Source organism: Phyllostomus discolor, chromosome 2 (genome assembly GCF_004126475.2).
Source record: "Phyllostomus discolor isolate MPI-MPIP mPhyDis1 chromosome 2, mPhyDis1.pri.v3, whole genome shotgun sequence".
NCBI classification, from domain to species: Eukaryota; Metazoa; Chordata; class Mammalia; order Chiroptera; family Phyllostomidae; genus Phyllostomus; species Phyllostomus discolor.
The window spans coordinates 182,476,813-182,497,621 of NC_040904.2; the positions used below are offsets into that span (position 1 = coordinate 182,476,813).

Genomic DNA, 20,809 nt, shown 5'->3' on the forward strand with positions numbered 1-20,809 from the left:
GTAAGAATGATTAAATATATGTTTCTAACATACCATAGTTGTTAACAATGTCTTACCTGAATCTTTTTCCTGAGCGAAGTATGCGATTCTCTGAAGTAGCTGAAGTCCGGGAAGCCTCTTTGGAACCTCCAGCACTTATCCCAGTGTTCACTTAGGGTGGAAGGCCTAATGTCCTGTGACAGAGAAGCCTGTGGGGCTTCACCGTACTCTGCGCCTTTTGTGAGAACTGAGGCAATAGGTTCCTGGGGGTTCTCCCATGCTTCAGGGAAAAGTGGCAGAGGCATAAACACTTCGGAATTTTCAGCATGTGGAACACAGAGCTTTGTGGCTTTTGAAAGATCACCCCAAGTTTGTGTATGCGTGCTCTCTGACCCGCGGGTCAGAGGATTGGGTCGTCTGTCATTTTACTAGACACCCATTCTTTGTTATAAAAACCGACTGATATTTTAATATTTAACTGCAAATATTTTACTGTACTCCCTCCAAATCCCTAAGCTATTTGAGATGTTTTATGTTTTTAACATTTGTTTATCCTTTTAAATCAGTGAATCAAAGAAAAAGCATGGGATGCATGTCATAGTGCGGCAAACATCCCTCAAGCCCTTCCCACCCAAGTCACTTTTTTCCTCAGATACATTTGTAATGAGTGAGTTCAAATTGATTTAAATATTCTATGAATTATACTAAGTATATGTGAATGAGAAAGATTTATGTGACATATATATATACATATATATATATATATATATATACATAATTTACTACATAAATGAGAGTGAAATTGTTCAATAATTACCTCTGGAAAGCGAAGCACGGGAAAAAAAAGGAATTTTCCACAGATCTTTCTTTTTGGCTCTTCCTTCTGTCCCTGAATAATTCTTTATCCTTCCTTCCAAATGTTGATGTATCATGTTTTCCTCTCAGTTACTAGATGTGAGACATAATTTTATAGATATTACTAATTGATGTTTTTAAGAATATAGAAAAAATAAGAACTGAAAGGTTGCAATGCTGTGTGGTAATTATATTCAAGGTATAGATTATTTTATTTTCTAGCGTTAATGCCCTTCCTAAGATTAGTAATTTGTTGTCCTGCCATTCCTTTAAATGAATAATGATGGTATTATTCCATTAATTTTTCTCAGATCTACCAAATTACTTGTAACATTAATTCATCATTTTTTCCACCTCACTTCTACAGCATTCAGAGAAAATGTCCTGTCATTTGTCTGCATCCCAGGAGTCTCTCTTTTCGGTTTGCCCATACATAAACATATGTACCTCTCCTATGCGTGTGGCACATTATATTGAAAAATATAAATGTATATCTAGCATTATTCATTCTCCCTTATTGGAGACTTTTGAAGAAAATTTTTATTTACAGTAGTCTAGTGGTAATTTGTCATTTCTTCCCTTATAATAAATAAAAAATATATGAGTTTCTGGTAGGTCAGTACAGCATTTTACTGTGACTTTTTAAAATTGGATATGCTGTATTTCACTGAGTTGTAAAATAGGAAAGTGTTGGTATGTATTTGAATTTTTTTAGTTGATAATGGGTAAGTTATCACTTAAGTGACACTATGATGTTTGTTAGTAAAATTCTTTTAGCATTCCAAGAATTCAGTCAGTTCTACTTTAGGTCTTAGTTATTTGAGAAACGTTTTCAACGGACATTTATAAAGATTTAATAGAATGTTTTTATCCATATGTTTACATCCTGAACCAGTGTTTGCTCAACAAAAAATTCCCTTAGGTCTTGGAAAAGTGCAGATTCCTGGGACTTAAAGAGCCAGACTCTCCCGTGGAAATTTGTGTTTTAAGAAAGCTTCCCTATTACTATGAACTCTAAGTGGTTTGTCCACTTTTGTTTTGCTCTTGTTCCTATACCCAATGCCAAGAACAATATCTTTTATTTTAACTTTATATTGTTAGCATGATTTAATTCATATTCTTTTTCTAACTACAGACAAGATAATAAATTGGTCCTGTTTTTGGAAATTATTGCCTAGTAGTATACTTTTATAACAGGTTTGATTGATAAACAGAATACTATTTTAGAATTCTTTATGGCCATGCTATGATAATAGTTTTAGAAATAATCCATCAAAATATTTATTTACTATAATAATTCAAGTAAGGCATTGTTCTCTTTACTTTCACTTCAGCAAAGGAAACAATAGGAGAGCAACTCAATAACACTAATAATTTGAGTTGAAGGTTTAGTGTCTGACCACCGTTAGTCTACCCATCCCCCCCAGGAGATGGTGAGTTATTTGAAGTGCATTGGCCATGTCCTCCTGCCTATCCCAGTGCCTCAGTAGCTACTTCATAGATAATTGTTAGATAAATTAACAAATAAATAGAATCTGCTGCCTCCCGATCTTGCGTGCTGCATGCATGTGTATAAATGGTACAAAATAAAGAAAATGAGAGTATCTATACATGACACCAGAAGAAAAGATACTACAATAGTTTTGTATGTTCATTGAATTCAGAAATTAAATGAATATACCAATAGTTTTGTACATGCTTAATTTTATACACACTGCCTTTTTGACCTTGAGAGTTGTAAGTCTGGTGATACTGAAAAAGTGTAAAGCAAATTATTCTTTTTTTCTATTTATCTAGATATTTTTTTCTTTTTTGGTTGCTTCCTTTTAAAATATTTTTTCACTTTTCTTTCTTAAAGGAAAATGCATTTTGAAGGGAGCTCTTACAGGTTCTTTTTTTTACTGTTCTACATTTTGGGGGCCACAGCATATTATTGCTAACATATAATTATAGACTTCATTTTTGACTAGATTTTGTCTAAGCTTGTGAACATTAAATGCCTTTTTGCCAAAAAAAAAACACTATTGTATTTCCTCATCTAAAATTACTCTTAAAATGACATGATCCAAAAATCCATGAAAGGTTATGAGAAATATAACAAGTTGTTAAGGCAGATGGACTACTTTGGTTGAGAAGGATATGCACAAATTTAGATATATGATTTTAAGCAAATCAGAGGATATTTTTCTTAATTTTAAAATCTGATGTTATATACTAAACATAAAAATATAATCTTATATAAGTAGCTTTTCAGCTAAACTGTTCAACTACCTGCATGTCACAATCTCTGATTTATCATATGAATCATGTCAGTTTTTATTGTTCATATCTTTTCGGGCATCTGGCAAGTTGAGATTGCGTTTTGTTTTCACATATGTTGTGATAGAGAAGATTCAGGATGTGTAGTGGTTTAGCATCAGGCTGCATGCGCTTTAATTCTCACTTCCAGTGGTAAAACATTCTGTCATATTTTTAAAGTATTGGAATTCTTATTCTAATGTATGTTAAGTGGTTTTCTATTTCTATGCTTTTTGTATCTTCTTTATCATCTCCACTACTCACTTTTACAATTTAAACAACATAAAAACTCTACAAATGCGATCATTAATTTTTGTTTTCAGCATGGTCTAGATATCTAAATTAAATGGATGATTATGTGTATACACTTTTTTAAGAAACGTAATTGCTTCATTTGTAATTCAAATACATATTTAGGTAATTTTTCTTAAATATATCAATAGATATAATTTGCTTAGAACTATGCAGTCTCATCTTCACTAAGCTATGATATGTTCAAGCTATCTTAACCTTTTGTTTTTATATTTTTTGTTTGTATATTAGAACTTTTAAAAAGATGCCTGCTTCTCAAATGCCTTTTGCTATAACTTAGTTCTTATAGATTGTCTTCTATTTTTCTTTCTTGCTCTATCTCACATATGTACTATTGAGGAAATACTATTTCAAATAAAATTATATGGAAAATAACAGATTTATTACAATTGAAGTTGGTTATTTGATGTATGAAATAGTAAAAATAGTCATGAAAATCTCTTACGAGAAATATTTTCATTTTCACTTTCATGTGTTGACTGTTAGTGATACGTCACGATCTTCTGTCTCCCAACTGTCTTTCTATCGAATTGCTTCTGCTTTTATATTCCAGACCTCTTGCCTTACTCATCCCTTTGCTTCCTCCTACTCTCCACTCTCACCCTTTGCATTGTAACTAATGGCAAGAACTTAATTCACATTTCCCCACCCACCCTTTGCTAACATCATAAATTATTTGGATATAAATGGACAGTATTCATTAGCTGTGCACTTTGCTGTAAGATCTTTACACAGGAGTGCTGCATGCTCCCATTTTTATTAAAAGTTAAAATGCTTTTGCTGTCATGGGGGTTGGGGTGAGTTAGCGATGATAGAGGACAGGCCTACAATGCTAATAAATAAAAATAATAACTATTACCGTTGGCTGAGTGACCCTGGGAAAAGTGCACTACAAAGCTATTTGTTGTTCCCTTTCACTTGTCAACAGCACTGACTTAAAAGCTTTAGCCATTGTTGAAGACCTAATAAAACCTTTGGAAAGTTAGAAAGACAACTGTCAAAAAAAATCTCACAAAGATTAGTTGAGTGTTTTTTGTATGTATGTGATGTTTTGGGACAATTCATACATTGATCTAATGGAAGTGACAAATTTCCTTGTGCCTCATACTACTACATCTCTTTCTCTATCATCTTTATTGACCTGAACCAACTGAAAAATTCATAAGAATCACAGATAATAAATGAAATAAGGATTGTGGGTCATTATCATGAAAATGTATATAGAGAGAGCTATCAGTCTTTGATGAGGCTTTTGATTTCTAGGTAGTTTTAGTGATGAGTAAAGTGAAGCATATATTTCTTTCATTTGATTTGTGAAGTAGTTTTCTAGAGTTGTTGTGTATTAAGTTGCACTTGTAATATTTATCAACATATTTGAGTGTTATTGTGTACCCAGCACTGTTTTAAGCACTTTACATAAATTAGCTCCTTTAATTCTTTTGACAGTTGTATGAGATAAATGCAGTTACTATTCCCTTTACAAATGAGTACATTGAAGCAGAGAGGTTAGTTAAATTACTTGTCAAAGGTCATGAAACTAGTAAGTGATGGAGACAAGTCGTATGACACCAAATTGTTATTCTTATATTTAGTAGCAAAACATGAAAGATTTTGTATGTGAGAATAACTGTATGCAATTACTTTCTGAAATGCTGCCCTCAAATTATTTGTTATTTTTGCTGGAATCTAATATTTGAAACAAAAACAAACCAAAGTGTTGTAGTCAATGCAAGAAAATACGCTTACTTTCTGAGTAATGGAGTGGATAAAACTATGAGAGTTTCATAAGTCTATCTTTTCATGGAAATTTTGTGTAGAAAGCATAGAGCCATCTTGTGAGGAGTGCTCCCAAGGTTCCTCAAGGTTATTGCATGTAGCAATTATACCATATTGATTGTGGCATATTTAGTTGTGTGTTATACTTCTCAAATGTGATATAAGATTGGATATAATTGACTAGGGTCTTAATAGTTTCAGTTTTTGCAAGAAGAAAATTTGAGCCTGTGAGTAATGATTTAGATATTACAGTATTCCAAAAATGTAGTTCATATTAAAAATTTCAAAACTTGCATCAGCAGGCCAGACAACTTTTTTTTTTTTCTGGCACTACTGAACGTAAAGTATTTCTAGACTTTAATTCATTTTAGGATAAGCACATATAAAAATGAGGCTTATTGAAATCCTAATGCTTTGGAATTTCAGATGTGTTTCTGTTGTGTGTTGTGGTATGTGTTATTTTTTAACATTTCCTAGAAGAACTTGACATTTCCAGTGGCAGACTAGCTGCAGTGCTTGGCTAATGGGACTGTTCCAAGGCCTTCTGGTCTTCATCGCACAAATAACTTTCCAGATATGTAAAAGTTTTACACTGCTTCCATTGCATTGTTTAATATTTGTCCCCAAATGTTTCCTAGACGTGTAGCTATTGTCAGCATGATCTGAACTGTTACTGATCTATGAATGCCAGATTTGGCTCAATCTTTCTCTCAGTAATAATTTTAGTTATTTAATGATTAAATATCGACCTATTGAATTGTAATGAGCTTTTTGAAGAAAAATATATTTGGCCAAGTGTACCAACTTGCATTTATCTTTCAGTTTTATGGGGGCCATCAAAAGAAAATTTCTAAGGGGTGGTCTTGATCCCTAATCTCTGTTAGAATTAGGTAATATTAAGTAGATGAGTCGACATTCGAGTTAACATTACCTAATTCTAACAGAGATTAGGGATCAAGACCACCTATTGTGTAACTGTTGTCTAAAACTAGACGAAATGACTAAAACTAGACTAACATTTCATGGTTTTAAATGTTGACTCTTTATTAAAAGAACTAGTGTATAGGACATTGAAAAGGGCACTGAATTAGGAGTTAGGCTTCAAGTTCTGCCTTTATCATTAATTAAATTAGTGATCTTGGGCACATTTTAACCTTAATTTACAATTTTCAGTCTGTAAAATGAAGAATTTGATCTAAACCACCTATTAACAAATTGTATTGAATAAAATAGTCATCTCTTAACACTAATTTGCTTGGGCAAATATTTAAATAATACTATATAATACATTACTCAAAGATTGACAGTCAGCACATAAGAAGATCTAAATCTTGTAGAAATGAATGTAAATATGTTTAAAGTTAATTAGATTTACATGATAATGGAATGCTTATTTTGTATGTGTTAGTTTTAAGTAACCAAACAATATATGTTCTATTTATGTCCAGTATGTCTTAGTGAATGACTTTTATGAAATGCTTATCTAAATGATATCTACATATCTTCCCATATCTAAAATTCTGATTCTATGACATGAATAATCTACATATGCTTTTTACTTGTTGATTCCAAAGCAGCTATTGGTAGATTCTCAAGTTTAGCCGTAGCATTTCTCCTTTCAAAAGAAGACTCCCATCCCTAAACGAACACGCTATCACATGTCAGAAATAACACGGCTTAGTCTAAGCTACAAAATTAAAATATAAACAGTGGTAGATTTGGTATGACCTAACTCCTGGGACTTTGTTTAAAAAGTCAAATATTATACATACATATTTTTGCTTGTTTGATTTTTCAATGAGCTCTGCCACTGCAGCTCAAGGGAGATTAAGGGGGAAAACCTACATAAACACAAAGCAAAAACCTGAGCTTGTGTGTAAAGCTACTGCACTGGAGCGAATGTGGTTTAATTCTTGGCACTGGCAGCTTGTTGGAGAATTACAATATGTTGGCATGAGTCTCTAGGTCTCATTGTTCCAGATGAGGGAGTCAGTCTTAAGAGCGTTTGGCACTGAAGGGAAAAAGGAGTGAGAGTTCTAGGGAATGAACAGGCCCTAAAGAGGCAGGATGCTGCTGTAACAATGGCTGGCACAGTTGGGGGGGACATTCGCTGGTGGGGATCGCTATAGTACAGTCATTGATGTGAAGAAGCATATGTGAGCAAAAGAGGCAAGGTTAAGAAGGGAAGGCAAGCAAACGTATCAAAAAGGTCCAGTTGGCAAAAAGGGACAAAAGTAAACCAGTTAGGGTCATCTTAATAGCAATAGGCTGATAAGGATATCTTTCACATCTCTCCAATTTAGCTCATAGTTTATTTCTTAACATTTATTTTATTTTCTCTTTTAAAGTATATACAAAATTTGCCTTTCCTTTAAAGAGACAGATCCTTGAATTAAGAATACCTGGTTTTGCATTTCATTTGTTCCTCTTTCTGCCCAGGAGATGTCAGACAAAGTAGCATTTTCAGCATTAATTTTCTCATATGCAAAATGGATACAACAATAATGTATACCATTGACAAAATTTTTGTTTGCATCTGAAATCATTCTACAGATGAAATGCTATGCAAATAATAATAACTATTATTGTTCCTCACATTTATTTTAATATAGGGAGCTGTAATTTTTATTTTCACATTAACTGTGATACTCTCACACTTGGGAGAAGTAAATCTCTGGAAAATCGTTAAAGGTTTTTCAATTAACCCCTGGGCAGATGGCTTAGTTAGTGGGAGCACCCTCCTGTACACCTACAAAGGTCGTGGGTTTGATTTCTGGTCATGTATGGGTGAAACCAGTCAGTGTTTCTCTCTCATATAGATGTTTCTCTCCTTTTCTCTCTCTCTCTCTCTCTCTCTCTCTCTCTCTCTCTCTCTCTCTCCCCTCTCTCCCCCCCTCCCCACATTCCTCTCTCTCTCTACCCTCTTCCTCTCTCTCAACATATCCTCAGGTGAGGACTAAAAAATAAAAGTTTTTCAATTAAAATTATGATATATTTTAACATGAAAATAATGGGTAATACAGAATTTGAACATTTGGAAATAATTAAGCATGCTAACATTCCTTACTCAGAGTAATATAAAATGGATTTTGATATGTATTTATGAAAACACATTATATTTTAGCAAATGGAATATTTAATAGGTAATTACTATCTCTTTTACTCCATAAGCACTGAAGCAGAACTTACATATTAAATTTTTCAAATTGTTTAGTTTTACCTTACTTATATTCATACATTCATGAACAGTGTATTATAAATATTGAGATTTTGACATTTGATCCTTTACATTTACAATTATGAATATTCTATAGTCTTTACCATTTTTAGAGAAATTTCAATCATTTGTACCTATCCATTATGCTGATTATTGTGAGATCATTTCTTGCCGCTACTTGGTGAACTACAATGGAAACAAGTTGAAACAGTAGCTGGTAGAATACCAGGTGTGGATTTGTTTAAAACACTTTGTTTTACAGTAGCTTGGATAGAGAGGTGAAGTGAGTAAAACAATGTAATTTTGGTCCCTCCGAGCTAGCCGGGGAGAAAGTCTTGGTGAGAACCCAGATTGTTTGACTTACGGGCCAATAATCTTTCCACTACATGAATGCGTTTTCATTTCATTGTATATCGCTGCCAAATGGTCACAGGTTTTCCTTAAATCGCCCAAAATTCTAAAGTGCAAAGTCATATTGTGGGACTGTATCCTGCACATAAAGAGAACTGTAAGAAATCTTGGCTTTTAATCCCACCACCATACTGTTCATAGGTACATGTCACCAGGGAACTCAATTATTCTTTCAAGTCTTTACTTCCGCCATCCAATGGAGTTCATAATTTTGGGGCTGAGAAACTTCCCACATGCCCCTTTCGTCCTTCCGGCTGTTTGAATAATTCAAACTCCATACAGCAGGATAACAAGAGACAAATCTAATTTTAATACATATGCAGAGGAAATTCAGGTAGCATGAAAATTCCAAAGACTGTGGGGGGAAATGAGGCTTAGATGTCATTTGGGATTAAGGAGAGGAAAGTAGGCAATTCACAGGTAGATGAGAAAGAACAAACATTTGGTAAAATGAATTCTTGCAGGGCCACGTAGATACAGTGGGACACAGAGGGGAATCCAGGGAACAGATTTTCGCTTGGATCCTCCCCATCTGCCACACTTACCGTATGAGCTAAGGTGAATATGCTGAAGCGCCCTTCCCGAAGCAGGTTTTTCTGTCGGAATCTTTTTAGGCAGGTAACGGGGAGCTTACAAACAAAAACAAGTACTCTTCTTGACTTCGTTGGGCTTTAACTGTTTTCAGCTGGAAGTAATCTGCCAGCCAGGGTGGCACGTTCTGGGGAGACTCCCTTCAAACCCCACAGTAACACCCGTTTCCACATACTGTCCACACTTGTTTTGCAGATGAAGTGAACACGAGTGTGTGTGCTAGAAAGAGCAAAGGCTTTGAGATTCAGTAGTTTGAACTAACTTCGTATTGAACTATCACGAATAGTCCCCGAAACTCTGGTTTCTTATATAGTAAAACGGATGTATAAAAATCTAATTCAGAAAATTATTGTGAGAAGTTTAAGATGCCGCAGGCAGAGAACCTGGTATACCGCTTAGCACTTAGTCCTCAAAATAATATCTTTCCTCAGGGTTTCATTGTTGTCGAGGGAGTCAGAAATGTGTAGGGAACAACAAAACAAAACAGTTCAAGACTCGAGTCCTATTCTTTTTAAACCTGTGAAGTGGATATAACAACACAACTCAAGTCTTCAGGTGTTGGCTGTGATTAAACGAGAAAATACAGGTAAAGGCATCTAGCATAGGTTCTGACACAGGCTGCTCAATAAATGTTTACTGAATCTGAATTTAAACCATATACCTCATCCAAATTGCAAGTATTAGTGTCTTTATTCAACCGCAGGCATGACAACCCCGAGTAAGATATGTTTCTGATTTTGCATCTCCCAAATTACTTGGTCTCAAAGAAGTTATTCATTTTTCTGTAGTCTATGTTAAAAGGCAGGTACTTGAAAAAAGCGGCTTTGTATATGAGCCTTCTATCTTTATGTAAGTTAATAGAGAGGCCAGGAATGTTCTGCAGGTTTCAGAAATCTGGTGGCTGTTTCTTTAACTCTGCAACTTAGACAGAAGACTTCTGTTTCTTTATGAGCACACTACAGTGAATATTTTGTCTAGCTGCAGGGGAAAAGCTTTGTCATGGACTTTGCAGACAATAGCCTTAAAAGTAAAATGGTCTGCTTTTGGTGCCGGGAGGTTCAGGGGCCTATTGTCAGTGCACAATGGATTTCTATTGCTGCATTCCTGCTTTGCAAAGGTTTGTTAGCTTTTAATGACTGACAGTACTCTACTGCAAATACCATATTGGCTGTGCCCTGTTTACATGCTTCTCAAGAATTTTTGTAGAGTGCTAGAAAAAAGAAACAGTGGTGTTTGTTTGACCTACTCTGATAAGATTTAAAAAATAATTTCACTCATGAAATGTGTACTGGGGATGGAGAGACATTGGGAATCCTTGCAGAAGTATTTAAAGTTACCTTTAAAGCTTAAACAAACAGAAATATCGGTAATAGAATATATTTAATTCATTTTACTGCTTGTATAATGGTCATTACCATTTTTAAAACAATATGGTATAAAAAGGGATATTTTAAGAAAAAGTATATTGTTTAGGATGTTTTCCCTAAATGTGAAAAATGGAAATACATAGTTTGTTACAAGGGAAAGAATACATTTCATACATTCTATAGGTAAATGTGCACACAGTAGTGGTGATGTATATAATTTTCACCATCCATACAGACTATGTAAAGCAGTAATCAGAGTCTTTTCACCATTTTATTTTCCACAAGCTTTTGACATCTGAAAACAAAACATTCCATATTGTTACAGTTCCTCCAAGGAACATTTCACCTTTACTTTGTTGAGAGCTACACACAGACAGGCTTTGAGATTCTGATAGCGGATGGCAGCAAGATCACGGCCTAAGAAGGGTAGATAGCATTAGCTACAGATGAGGATGAAGGGGCCTTAAAATGTGTTTGATGTGGGGAAAATTAACCAGTTTCTAATAATCTTATGGTCTCTAGGCCAGACGGTCCCTTTGATAAGTTAACATGTACTCCCTTTATGCTCCTGGTAGGGGGTAGACAAATGTCTGCACAAACACAAATACACATAAACACCAGTGGGGAGAATGGCAGTGTACGTCTCAGATCTAGATAATAAGTGTGGGCATTGTTATTTAGATGGCGCATACTGGGACACTTATCTTTTAGTACACTCCATTTTCTGACTGAATGCAGTGCTAATCGTGGGATTGAAAGCCATTGTAATTGTGTACCCATCTAAATGCTGACAAGAATATACAATTACATTGTTTGGAGCCGAGTTTAATGTTTGGGGGTTTTATTAGCATTTATATTTACTTATACATTAAAATTCAGACACAAAAGGAGAGGTCAAAACTGTGTGATGTATAGAAACAAATATCAGACTACAGCATAACTTGGCTCTCTAAAACGTGTGTGCCTGGTCCCAGTGCAAGGCATTTTAAAAAGAGTGTGACACAAATCTGAAATAAGCAAATAATAGGTTTCCATTATAGGCATTACTCACTTCTCTAGATTTTGCAATCTTTGTAAAGCTTCTTTTGTACCAACTTTTTTTTTAATGTTCACGGCAAATCTTTCCACAGTGTGCTTACCACCACATGATGTTAAACACATATTATAAAGTGGATGTAATTGTAAACACACAGAGGGATATAATTACATGTAGCAGATTTAAGAGCTAATTCTTTGCCTTTTTTTTACTCTGCATTTTATCAACATAATTATTTTTTGACTGCAGACTAACACCCTGAAATTGACAAGCATCCATTATAGCAGGAATTTATTCACCAAATTGAAAAACAATGAACTGCAGGCTTATATGTACCCATTGTCATAAAGAATTAGAACCGCTTTGTTCTGCAAAAGGAAAAAGCTAATGATTTTGAAACAGCAAGTGACAAAACACTCTTGTTTTCCTCCCCCTTTATCAGTTTGTTGATGAAGTCATTATGAACTGGGGCTGGGATTGGGATGGCCTTATTTTTAGTAGATAGACTTTTAAAAAAGATTTAAAACATCTTTAATTGATTTGAGAGAGAGAGAGAGGCAGGGGGTGAGAGAGAGAGAGAGAGAGAAAGAGAAACATCAATTTGTTCTCCCACTTATTTATGCATTCATTGGTTGATTCTTGTATGTGCCCTGACTGGGGATGGAACCCGCAAGGTAGGTGTATCAGGACGACACTCCAACCAACTGAGCTCCCCTGCCAGGGCCAAGCAGCTAGACTTTCGATGAGCTCCATTGTAAAGATAGTCATGTTGACTGCTTACATTTCTTTCTTCTTTACTTAGAAACCCCGAGTATTGAGAAGCTACTATCAAAGGACTGGAAAGACAAGCTTCTTGCAATGGGATCAGGGAACTTTGGTGAAATAAAAGGTAATATGTTTGTAATTATTTTGATCTAAAATGTATCAAAGTGAAGTTAATATGTAGGAGTATGACTGGCAATAAAGTACTTCTGCTCCCACCCAGTTCTGCCTCGTGCATTCACTGTCTTTGGTGTTTTCTTCTTTCTGTCTTGAAAGTGGATGTATCAGGGTTCTTATTTTTTCCCTCTGTGTACTTTATGGGATAATGGTGTGTTGTTTCGATAGAATGATCTCACCGTATCTTTAGCAGGCTTTGAGATTCATATTATTTAAAAATTAGTGATATGCTTTTTAAGTAGGAATGTACCTAAAGGTTTTAAAATTTCATCTTACAAGTTGATTTCACACATGCCATATATTGGAAGTATGGATGTACATAATCTACATTTAAAATCAGAACGATGAATGAGGAAGGCTTAAAAGAAGGTTGCTTTGTACTAATAAGGGCAACATTTGTGTTTTTGTTTCTGTGTTTGAGTCAGAAATTACATACAAATAACAGAAAAATTCTATATGGACTTCAGACAATACTGAATATTCATATCTTAATAAACTTATCCTAATAACAAAGGGAGAAGATTAAATTTCCCATAAAAATATGGTCAAGTGATCCTTTCAAATTAATTTAAAAGCGTGTTTTCCTAGAGCACAGTAGGCAATCTGGTTTTCTATTTGTTGCTAATAAAAGTTTTGATTCTGAGTTCTGAAGGATATGTTTTCAGAAAAAAACTTATCAGTATCAAAATATTGCTATATATTCCTCTGTATATTTTGTGATAGGGACTGAATATCTATTCAAAATATCACCAGATTTATATTGGTACACATGTACAACTATGTGTGTAACTTCTTGGCACATGTGCGCATGTGTGTGCGTGCTCCCCGTGAGAGAGGTCATTGCCTCTCTAAAGTCTCCGCGTGAGAGCATCCTGGGGGAAGGCGGAGCACAGACTGGGCTTCACAAATGTCTGGCCTACCTGCCACGAACATCGTAATAATCTGAAACTTGCGGAAAACACTTGACTGAGTAGTTCACTGTTCATCAATATATTTGGAGTTCACGTATATTCAGGCTACCATTAGATATGAATGGGAGGTGAGAAAATGAACAGGTGCTGATCAACGAAGTCTGTAGTGGAATCCAATTTAAACAAATAGTAATACTCCTAAAAGGACTTGAAGACAAAGTTGAGAGAGCACAAAGAACTTTTTACTGAGGCAGCATATATTTTGTACTATGTTGTTGGATTTTAACCTGTTTGCACCTGAGATAAAGGATATATTATTCTCCAAGGTTCTGTGTTCTCCTCCGACCTAGGTGATGACTGAACGCAGAGCCCGTCCCAAACCTTGTGATCTCGTTGCATTGGGGGACACACATTTCTCCCTCCCTTGTTTTCCTCACAAGTCAGACTTAAAAGCAGCGACAGCAGTGATGATAAGCTTAGAGGAAAGAAGCTCAGCTGTCCTTTCAGGCTTTCCCCGTGGGGTTAGTTCAGGAAGCTGTAGTGCAGTCACAAAAGAAGTTTCTGTCTTTAATTTTGAGTTTTTTAAGCTTCACATTCGGAGCACAAGTTTGGTTATTGTGCTCTGGTTCTGTTCAAAATGCTGTTTTCTGATGCACTTTAAAAGCAACTGTAGATCTTTCTTCTGTTGGGGGCATGGTTATTAGGTGCTCGGATCGGGTTTGGCAGAAGACTGGGAAAATCGCGCTGGGCTGCTTTCCCTGCTGACTGCCCGTGACAGTTGCAATTACTATCCATTGTTCATAGGTGGCTAGAAAGTGGAGAGGATACAATTGTGGGTTGCCCTCTGGGGGTAAATAAATTTTACTTAATGGTTCTTGGGGGGTCAGACTCCCGATGATTATGTAGGGCCCAGGAATGTGGTTTTCATGCCACCTCAGAAGTTGAACAAGAACAATGGCTTAGCTGTTTGGCAGCTGCTTTTTTATGAGGCAAAAAAAGGTGTAAGTCTCATGGACTTAGGGTAGGGAAGGATAAGTATGAGCTCTTTTCGTCTGAAAATATGAACATATTCCATTATTAGATAATTTAATAATGATACCTTAGAATATTTATTGGAATAGAATCTTTGCTTATATTAGGATATGTATTCCCTCTATGGTATTTACCGAATCTTCTTGTGGATTGAAACTTTTCCCCAACATTTATGCTGACCGGTTTTCATTTGACTTTTAATTAGTTCCAGGAAAATTGCAAGTGGGTGAATGAATGTGTGTGTTTGTGTGTATGCGTACACACACCAGCACACACCTATTCTTGAGCATCTGAGACCACAGCCAAGCAAGGCCAGGGCTCGGTTCCTAAGTACTGGCTTCCAGGTGCTGCGAACAAGTTACTTTCAGGGCGTGCGGGCAAAGATTATAGTTACAGCTCGGCAGAATTCAAAGACATGTTTCTTACTATTGAAAAAGTAAAAATGCTAATTTTTTAAAAGTAGGAAAAATAAATAGTATTTGGTTTGGATAGTTCAGCTATCAATAATAAATTGTTGTCATACCTGTTTAAAGTCAATCTCACTTTTTAAGAAACAATGCGAGTCCATAAAGGTCACCACTTTTAAAAGCATAAAATTATTTTTCAGGTTAGATTATTTTGTCTGTAAGAATTTATATCATTTTATGGTCTGGTACTTTGGAAGTGTGAAGTAATTAGATTTTAAAGCTACATTAGAAACAATCCTCTAAAAAACACACAGAAAAAGTACACTAGATCTAGTTTTGCAGTTTGATTAAAAGGTTCTGCAGACAGCAAACAGTCCATCTATCTAATAAACTGATTAGCTGCCTGGAAAAAAAAAAGTTATTTCTTCTCTTATCAGCCATATAGTGGAACTGGCCAGTTTACAGGTTTTTTTTTTTTTTTTGCTTTTATCTAAAGGTCCTGTGAAATAAAGACCTTGTATAGTCTCATAGTTACTGAAGGGGGAAAAAAAACAATGCCCGCATTTCAGATGACAGCCAATTGTGTCACACATTGTTTCAGTGAGCAGAAGGTCATTATATTGGCACTTCACCTGAGAACAGTATCTGAGGATCCACGGTGGCTTTGCCTAATCTAAACAGATCTTTTGTTTTCAGTAGTGTCACTGCAAATTTGTATTTTTACTGACTTAAATTTAGTTGTAGAATTATAACAAAAATATCTGCATACAAAGTTCTCTCGCATAGTGTTTCTGTTTGGTGAGGGTGTAAAAGAAGGGCATTGTTGGAGAGGTTTTCTGGCTAGGCTACTCAGAAATGCCTAGATCAGGTTCTCCACCTGCCCTTTGTAGAGCCTGGTTTCTTTCCCATCAGTTTCCCTCCTAGACGCTCCTCACCCTGCTCAGAATGCATTAACTCAGGCAGGCAACGTGTGGTATCTGGCGTTCAGGAAAATGCCAGTGAAGTTAAGGTAGTTCCATAATGCCAGTAATGAATGGATTCAAGGAAATAATCCATTCAGCAATACTATGGCCTTTCGGAGCTCATGAATTAAAGACATCCTAGGTGGATTCAACATGTGGATTAAAGTAGATCCTCTCTTACATGACATAACATTTTGAGATAAAAGAGAGATATTGATTCAGTATGTGGCTTGAAAGAGATAATTCTGTTTAAATACATTAAACAATTTGAAAGCAAGCAGATCTAGAATAAGAATCAGATCCCAAGTAATAAATCTGAGTGGGGTCTGCCTTCCTCTCTTGTTGGGGAAGCATGCCACTAAAAGAAGCTTTAGTGGTAAATTTAGGCTAACTTAAGTTAGTCTATTTATTCACTGTATTTTCGGTTAAGCCAACAAATACTGCTATTTGGATGGATCTGAATTTGACTGACTGACTGACTGACTGACTGATTGTCTCTTTCATTGAAATGTGAAGTCTATAAAGCAGACTTTTCGTCAGGCTTGTGCCCTGCAGCATCTCCAGCACGCAGACTGGTGTGAGGCACACGGGAGGAGCTCTGTACAGATGCTCAATGAGTTAAAGAAGATGACCAGTCATTTGATGTAGTTCTCAACTGGGGATGTTTGTGCTCTACAAGGGGAAATTCAGCAGTGTCTGGAGACATTTTGGGCGGTATTGTAACTAGGTGGGGAGTATGACCGACATCTAGCCAGAGGCACCATTGAATACAGCTCCAGAAGAAGAATGCTCTGGCCCAAAGTGTGAGTAAGTGCCCCGACTGGGAAACCCTGATGTAAGGGGAGAAGTTTCTAGGGGAAGCAAAAGCCCTCAGGTGGGAGCATGTTTGTATATTGGTCTTAGAGAAACTCAAAAGCAATGTGACTGAAGCATTTCTGCAAAAGAGAAAATGGGTGTGATGATGCCACAGGAGTTCAGAGCCTGACTATTGAGGGCTTTGTAAGGGTAGGGGCTTTGAATTTTATTCTATAGGCAGCATAAAGCTATGACATGGCTTTATACAGGTATGTGGTAGGATTTGATTTACCTTCCTGAATAGTGCTCTGAACTTTTGCTTGGAGAATGGATTTAGTAAGGGAAGAAGTGGAAGCAGGTAGAATGGTTAGAAACTGTTGTAGTCCTCAAGGCAAGCAAGCAATGATGGTGGTCTGGAGTAAGGAGTAGTTGTGGAAATGACAATTCTTGGGCTGATTTATAACATGGTCTTGGGTTAACTGGATTCCCAGTGCATTGGCTATAGAAAGTGAGATGGGAAAAGGAACTGAAACATGGTACAGACGGTGATACCTCTTACTGAGCAGGGGATGACTGAAACTGGTTTCCTTCCCTTGTGACATCTGCACGTTGTTTTATTAAAGAATATTCTGACCTGTTCTTCTCTTATGGAACCTACAGAACTATAGGAATCACTCAAATGATTAACATGCCTGTAGCTACTAAGCAGCAGGAAAAACTGGAATGTAGAGTATTTTTGCCTTTTACTTCAATAATCCTTCATCTTAAGGAATTGAAGCCAGACTAGAATAGATTAAAACACATAAGAGTTCAAATAACTGAGAAAATGAAAATAAACTCCTATCACTGACATGTACTATTTGAGTCTGACGGGGCTAGTCCATACATACATACATGGTTGTGCCCTCATTGAATTACCTACTTGTATGAATTCTAAAATCCTGAATCTAAGTAAAGAATGTAGCTACTCTTTTTGTTTAGTGGGCCTCTGGGATTTCCCAATGATCTAGTTAATTCTCTTTTAAGTCTAGGACGTTTTGTAACTATTACTAGAATTTCTAGTATTCTTAAGATCACTTATTATAACCTCCCCACACACTGGGAGTACTGGGAGATAATTATAAAGAACATGATAATTTAGAGATGAAACCATGGAACTTGCTCCTTCATCTTTGTTTAGTATTCTTTTAAAAATGGGAAATTTTTTTTACAATAGCTAAGTTCCTTGGCTTAACTTTATTGAATCAAAACCAGAATACATACTTATGCAAGTATTTTTTTAATATTTTATTTATTTATTTTTAGAGACAGGAAGGGAGGGAGAAAGAGAGAGAGAGAAACATCAATGTGTGGTTGCTTCTCATGTGGCCCCCATTGGGGACCTGGCCTGCAACCCAGGCATGTGCCCTGACTGGGAATCGAACCTGCGATGCTTTGGTTCACAGCCTGCACTCAACCTACTGAGCTACACCAGCCAGGGCGCAAGTATTTTATAAGATAAAACATCTTCCTGTTTTCCTTGGCTATATGGCATGCCCAACCTTCAGAGTGGTATAAAGGGAATGGATTTTATTATTTATGTTATTCATTAGACATGTTTAGATGATTCGCTATATGCCAGGTTCTGTAGTAGGTAATGAAGATATAAAAAATGGTAATTTACAACTGTTGCTGTCACAACTACCTCTGCCAGCTTTAGGAAACAAATGTGAAAATAAGATAATACAATTAATAACACATAATAAAGATACATACTGTTTGGATTTCTAAGAAAGGGAATGACTTATTAGTGAAAATAAGGAAAAGAATCACAAAGAGTAAGACACATGAGCTCCAGCATGAAGAAGGAATGTTTAAGTAGTTTGCCCTTGTGCAGGGTGTTATTTGGGAAGAATGGTGGAGAATTCAGTGTGACTAGAATTTAAGATGCACAAAGGAATGGCAAGGTTGGGTTATATTTTGAAGGGATTCATTCATTTTTTTTAAAGGATCGGTTGACATTTTATTTAGAAAACAATGGAAGTATTTAAACATAGGAGGTGATATTACAGTATGTGTTTTCTAGGAATATAATTTTGGTGCCTGTTTAAAAGATAGGTTTATAGAGAGAAAATGAATGACAGCAAGTTCTGTTAAAAGTTTGCTATAGCAATGCCTGAAGATGATGGAGGATGACAATGGAGATGGAGAAGGGAATCGGGAGCAGGAGCTCGCCCTAAGTACAGTAGAGCAGTATTTATGTTATACTGTCACTTGTGTGAAGGAAACTGTTATGGGTTGAATTTCATGTTGTTTTCTTTTCTTTTTTAAATTATTTATTTATTTTTAGAGAGGGGAAGGGAGAGAGAAAGAGAGGGAAAGAAACATCAATGTGTGGTTGCCTCTCACGTGCCCCCTACTGGGGACCTGGCCTGCAACCCAGGAATGTGCCCTGACTGGGAATCTAACCAGCAACCCTTTGGTTCACAGGCCTGCACTCAATCCACTGAGCCACACCACACCAGCCAGGCTTCCTGTTGTTTTTCTTAGGTTAGATTTTTAGAAGTGAAATTCTGCTCTTGAAGATGATTGAGGATTACTTTTCCTAATGTGTATCCCAGAAATGTAGTAGAATTCACTCCTTTACTGACAGTGCATGAAGATGTACAACTTACCATCATTTGGATATTTTCAATTTTTAAAAGATTTTAGTGTCCCAGGTTCGATTCCCAGCCAGGGTACATTCCTGGGTTGCAGGCCATAACCCCCAGCAACCGCACATTGATGTTTCTCTCTCTCTCCCTCTCCCTCTCCTTCCCTCCCTCCCTCCCTTCCCTCTCTAAAAATAAATAAATAAAATAAAAAAAGATTTTATTCACCTACTTTTAGAGAAAAAGGGAAAGGAGGGAGAAAGAATGGAAGAGAAACATCAATGTTCGAGAGATATATCATTCGTTTGCCTCTCTCATGCCCCAACCGGGGACCCGGCCCACAACCCAGGCATGTGCCCTGACTGGGGATCAAACCAGCAACCCTCTGGTTCGAAGGCCGTCACTCAATCCACTGAGCCACACCAGCCAGGGCTGGATATTTTAATTTAGAAACCTTTCCAGAACTTAGATTTTTCAATGTTAGAATTCTAATTATAATAGTCACATAATTATTCTTTGAGTAAGTGTCCTTCTTTTTGATGGATCCAAATATCCGAGATATAATAAATTATTAGTGTCTATCTAATGAGTACCTGCAATGAATAAGGCAGGAGTATAAGGCATGATTCTTGCCTTAAATTCACTCAGAATTTCTTTTATGGATGTTTCTTTTCTAGCCTATGTAAATTGCATTAGAAACTTTATTTCCATTCCCAATGGGCAAATGAAAATTTTAAGCCACTAACTATAGCTACTACTTCTTTAAAAAGCACATGCTTTTTCAATATAAATTGGTAGGGAGAAGTACAGTGGGATGGGGGAGGGTGACTGAATTGTAACAGATTCTTTTATCTAATTACATATACAGGTGGCAAATGCATTATTAAAACAGTGCTTAGTGTCTTATGTTTCAAGTGAAAATTGTAATTAAAAAGTATGTTCTCTCCTTCCGCTATTACTTTACCATAGGGGTCTTATCTCTGGTGAGTTTTAGAACAATTAAAAGTGATAATGTTTCTGTTTCAGTGAACTGCTCACCTTTCCATTGTTTCAAATAAGTATGTTAACCCCACTTAGATGATTCACTGGTGTGCTTTCAAATCTTTAGCATGCTATTTGTTTTAGATGACTGCTGTGACTTCTTCAGATCTTAGATTTAACTGTAATCTTGGGTGACCATAATATGGTCTGTTCATTTTCAGCCCTACTACATTATTTCATGATAGACTAAATTTGTATCTCAAACTTGGGTATTTTCTTTGCTAGCTATATTCTGTTTTTGAAGAAAGTC

At 36.1% G+C, this 20,809-nt stretch overlaps 1 protein-coding gene across 9 annotated transcripts in view; it reads left to right on the forward strand.

Annotated features, from left to right (window-relative positions):
• Nucleotides 1-20,809, forward strand: part of SOX5 (SRY-box transcription factor 5) — a 931,891-nt gene that overhangs the window by 712,974 nt on the left and 198,108 nt on the right. For all 9 annotated transcript variants that reach the window (XM_036017301.1, XM_036017302.1, XM_028531943.2 and 6 more), the window contains one exon: nt 12,645-12,731. In XM_036017301.1, the coding sequence (XP_035873194.1) occupies nt 12,645-12,731 (87 nt within the window). The remainder of the gene's footprint in view (nt 1-12,644; nt 12,732-20,809) is intronic.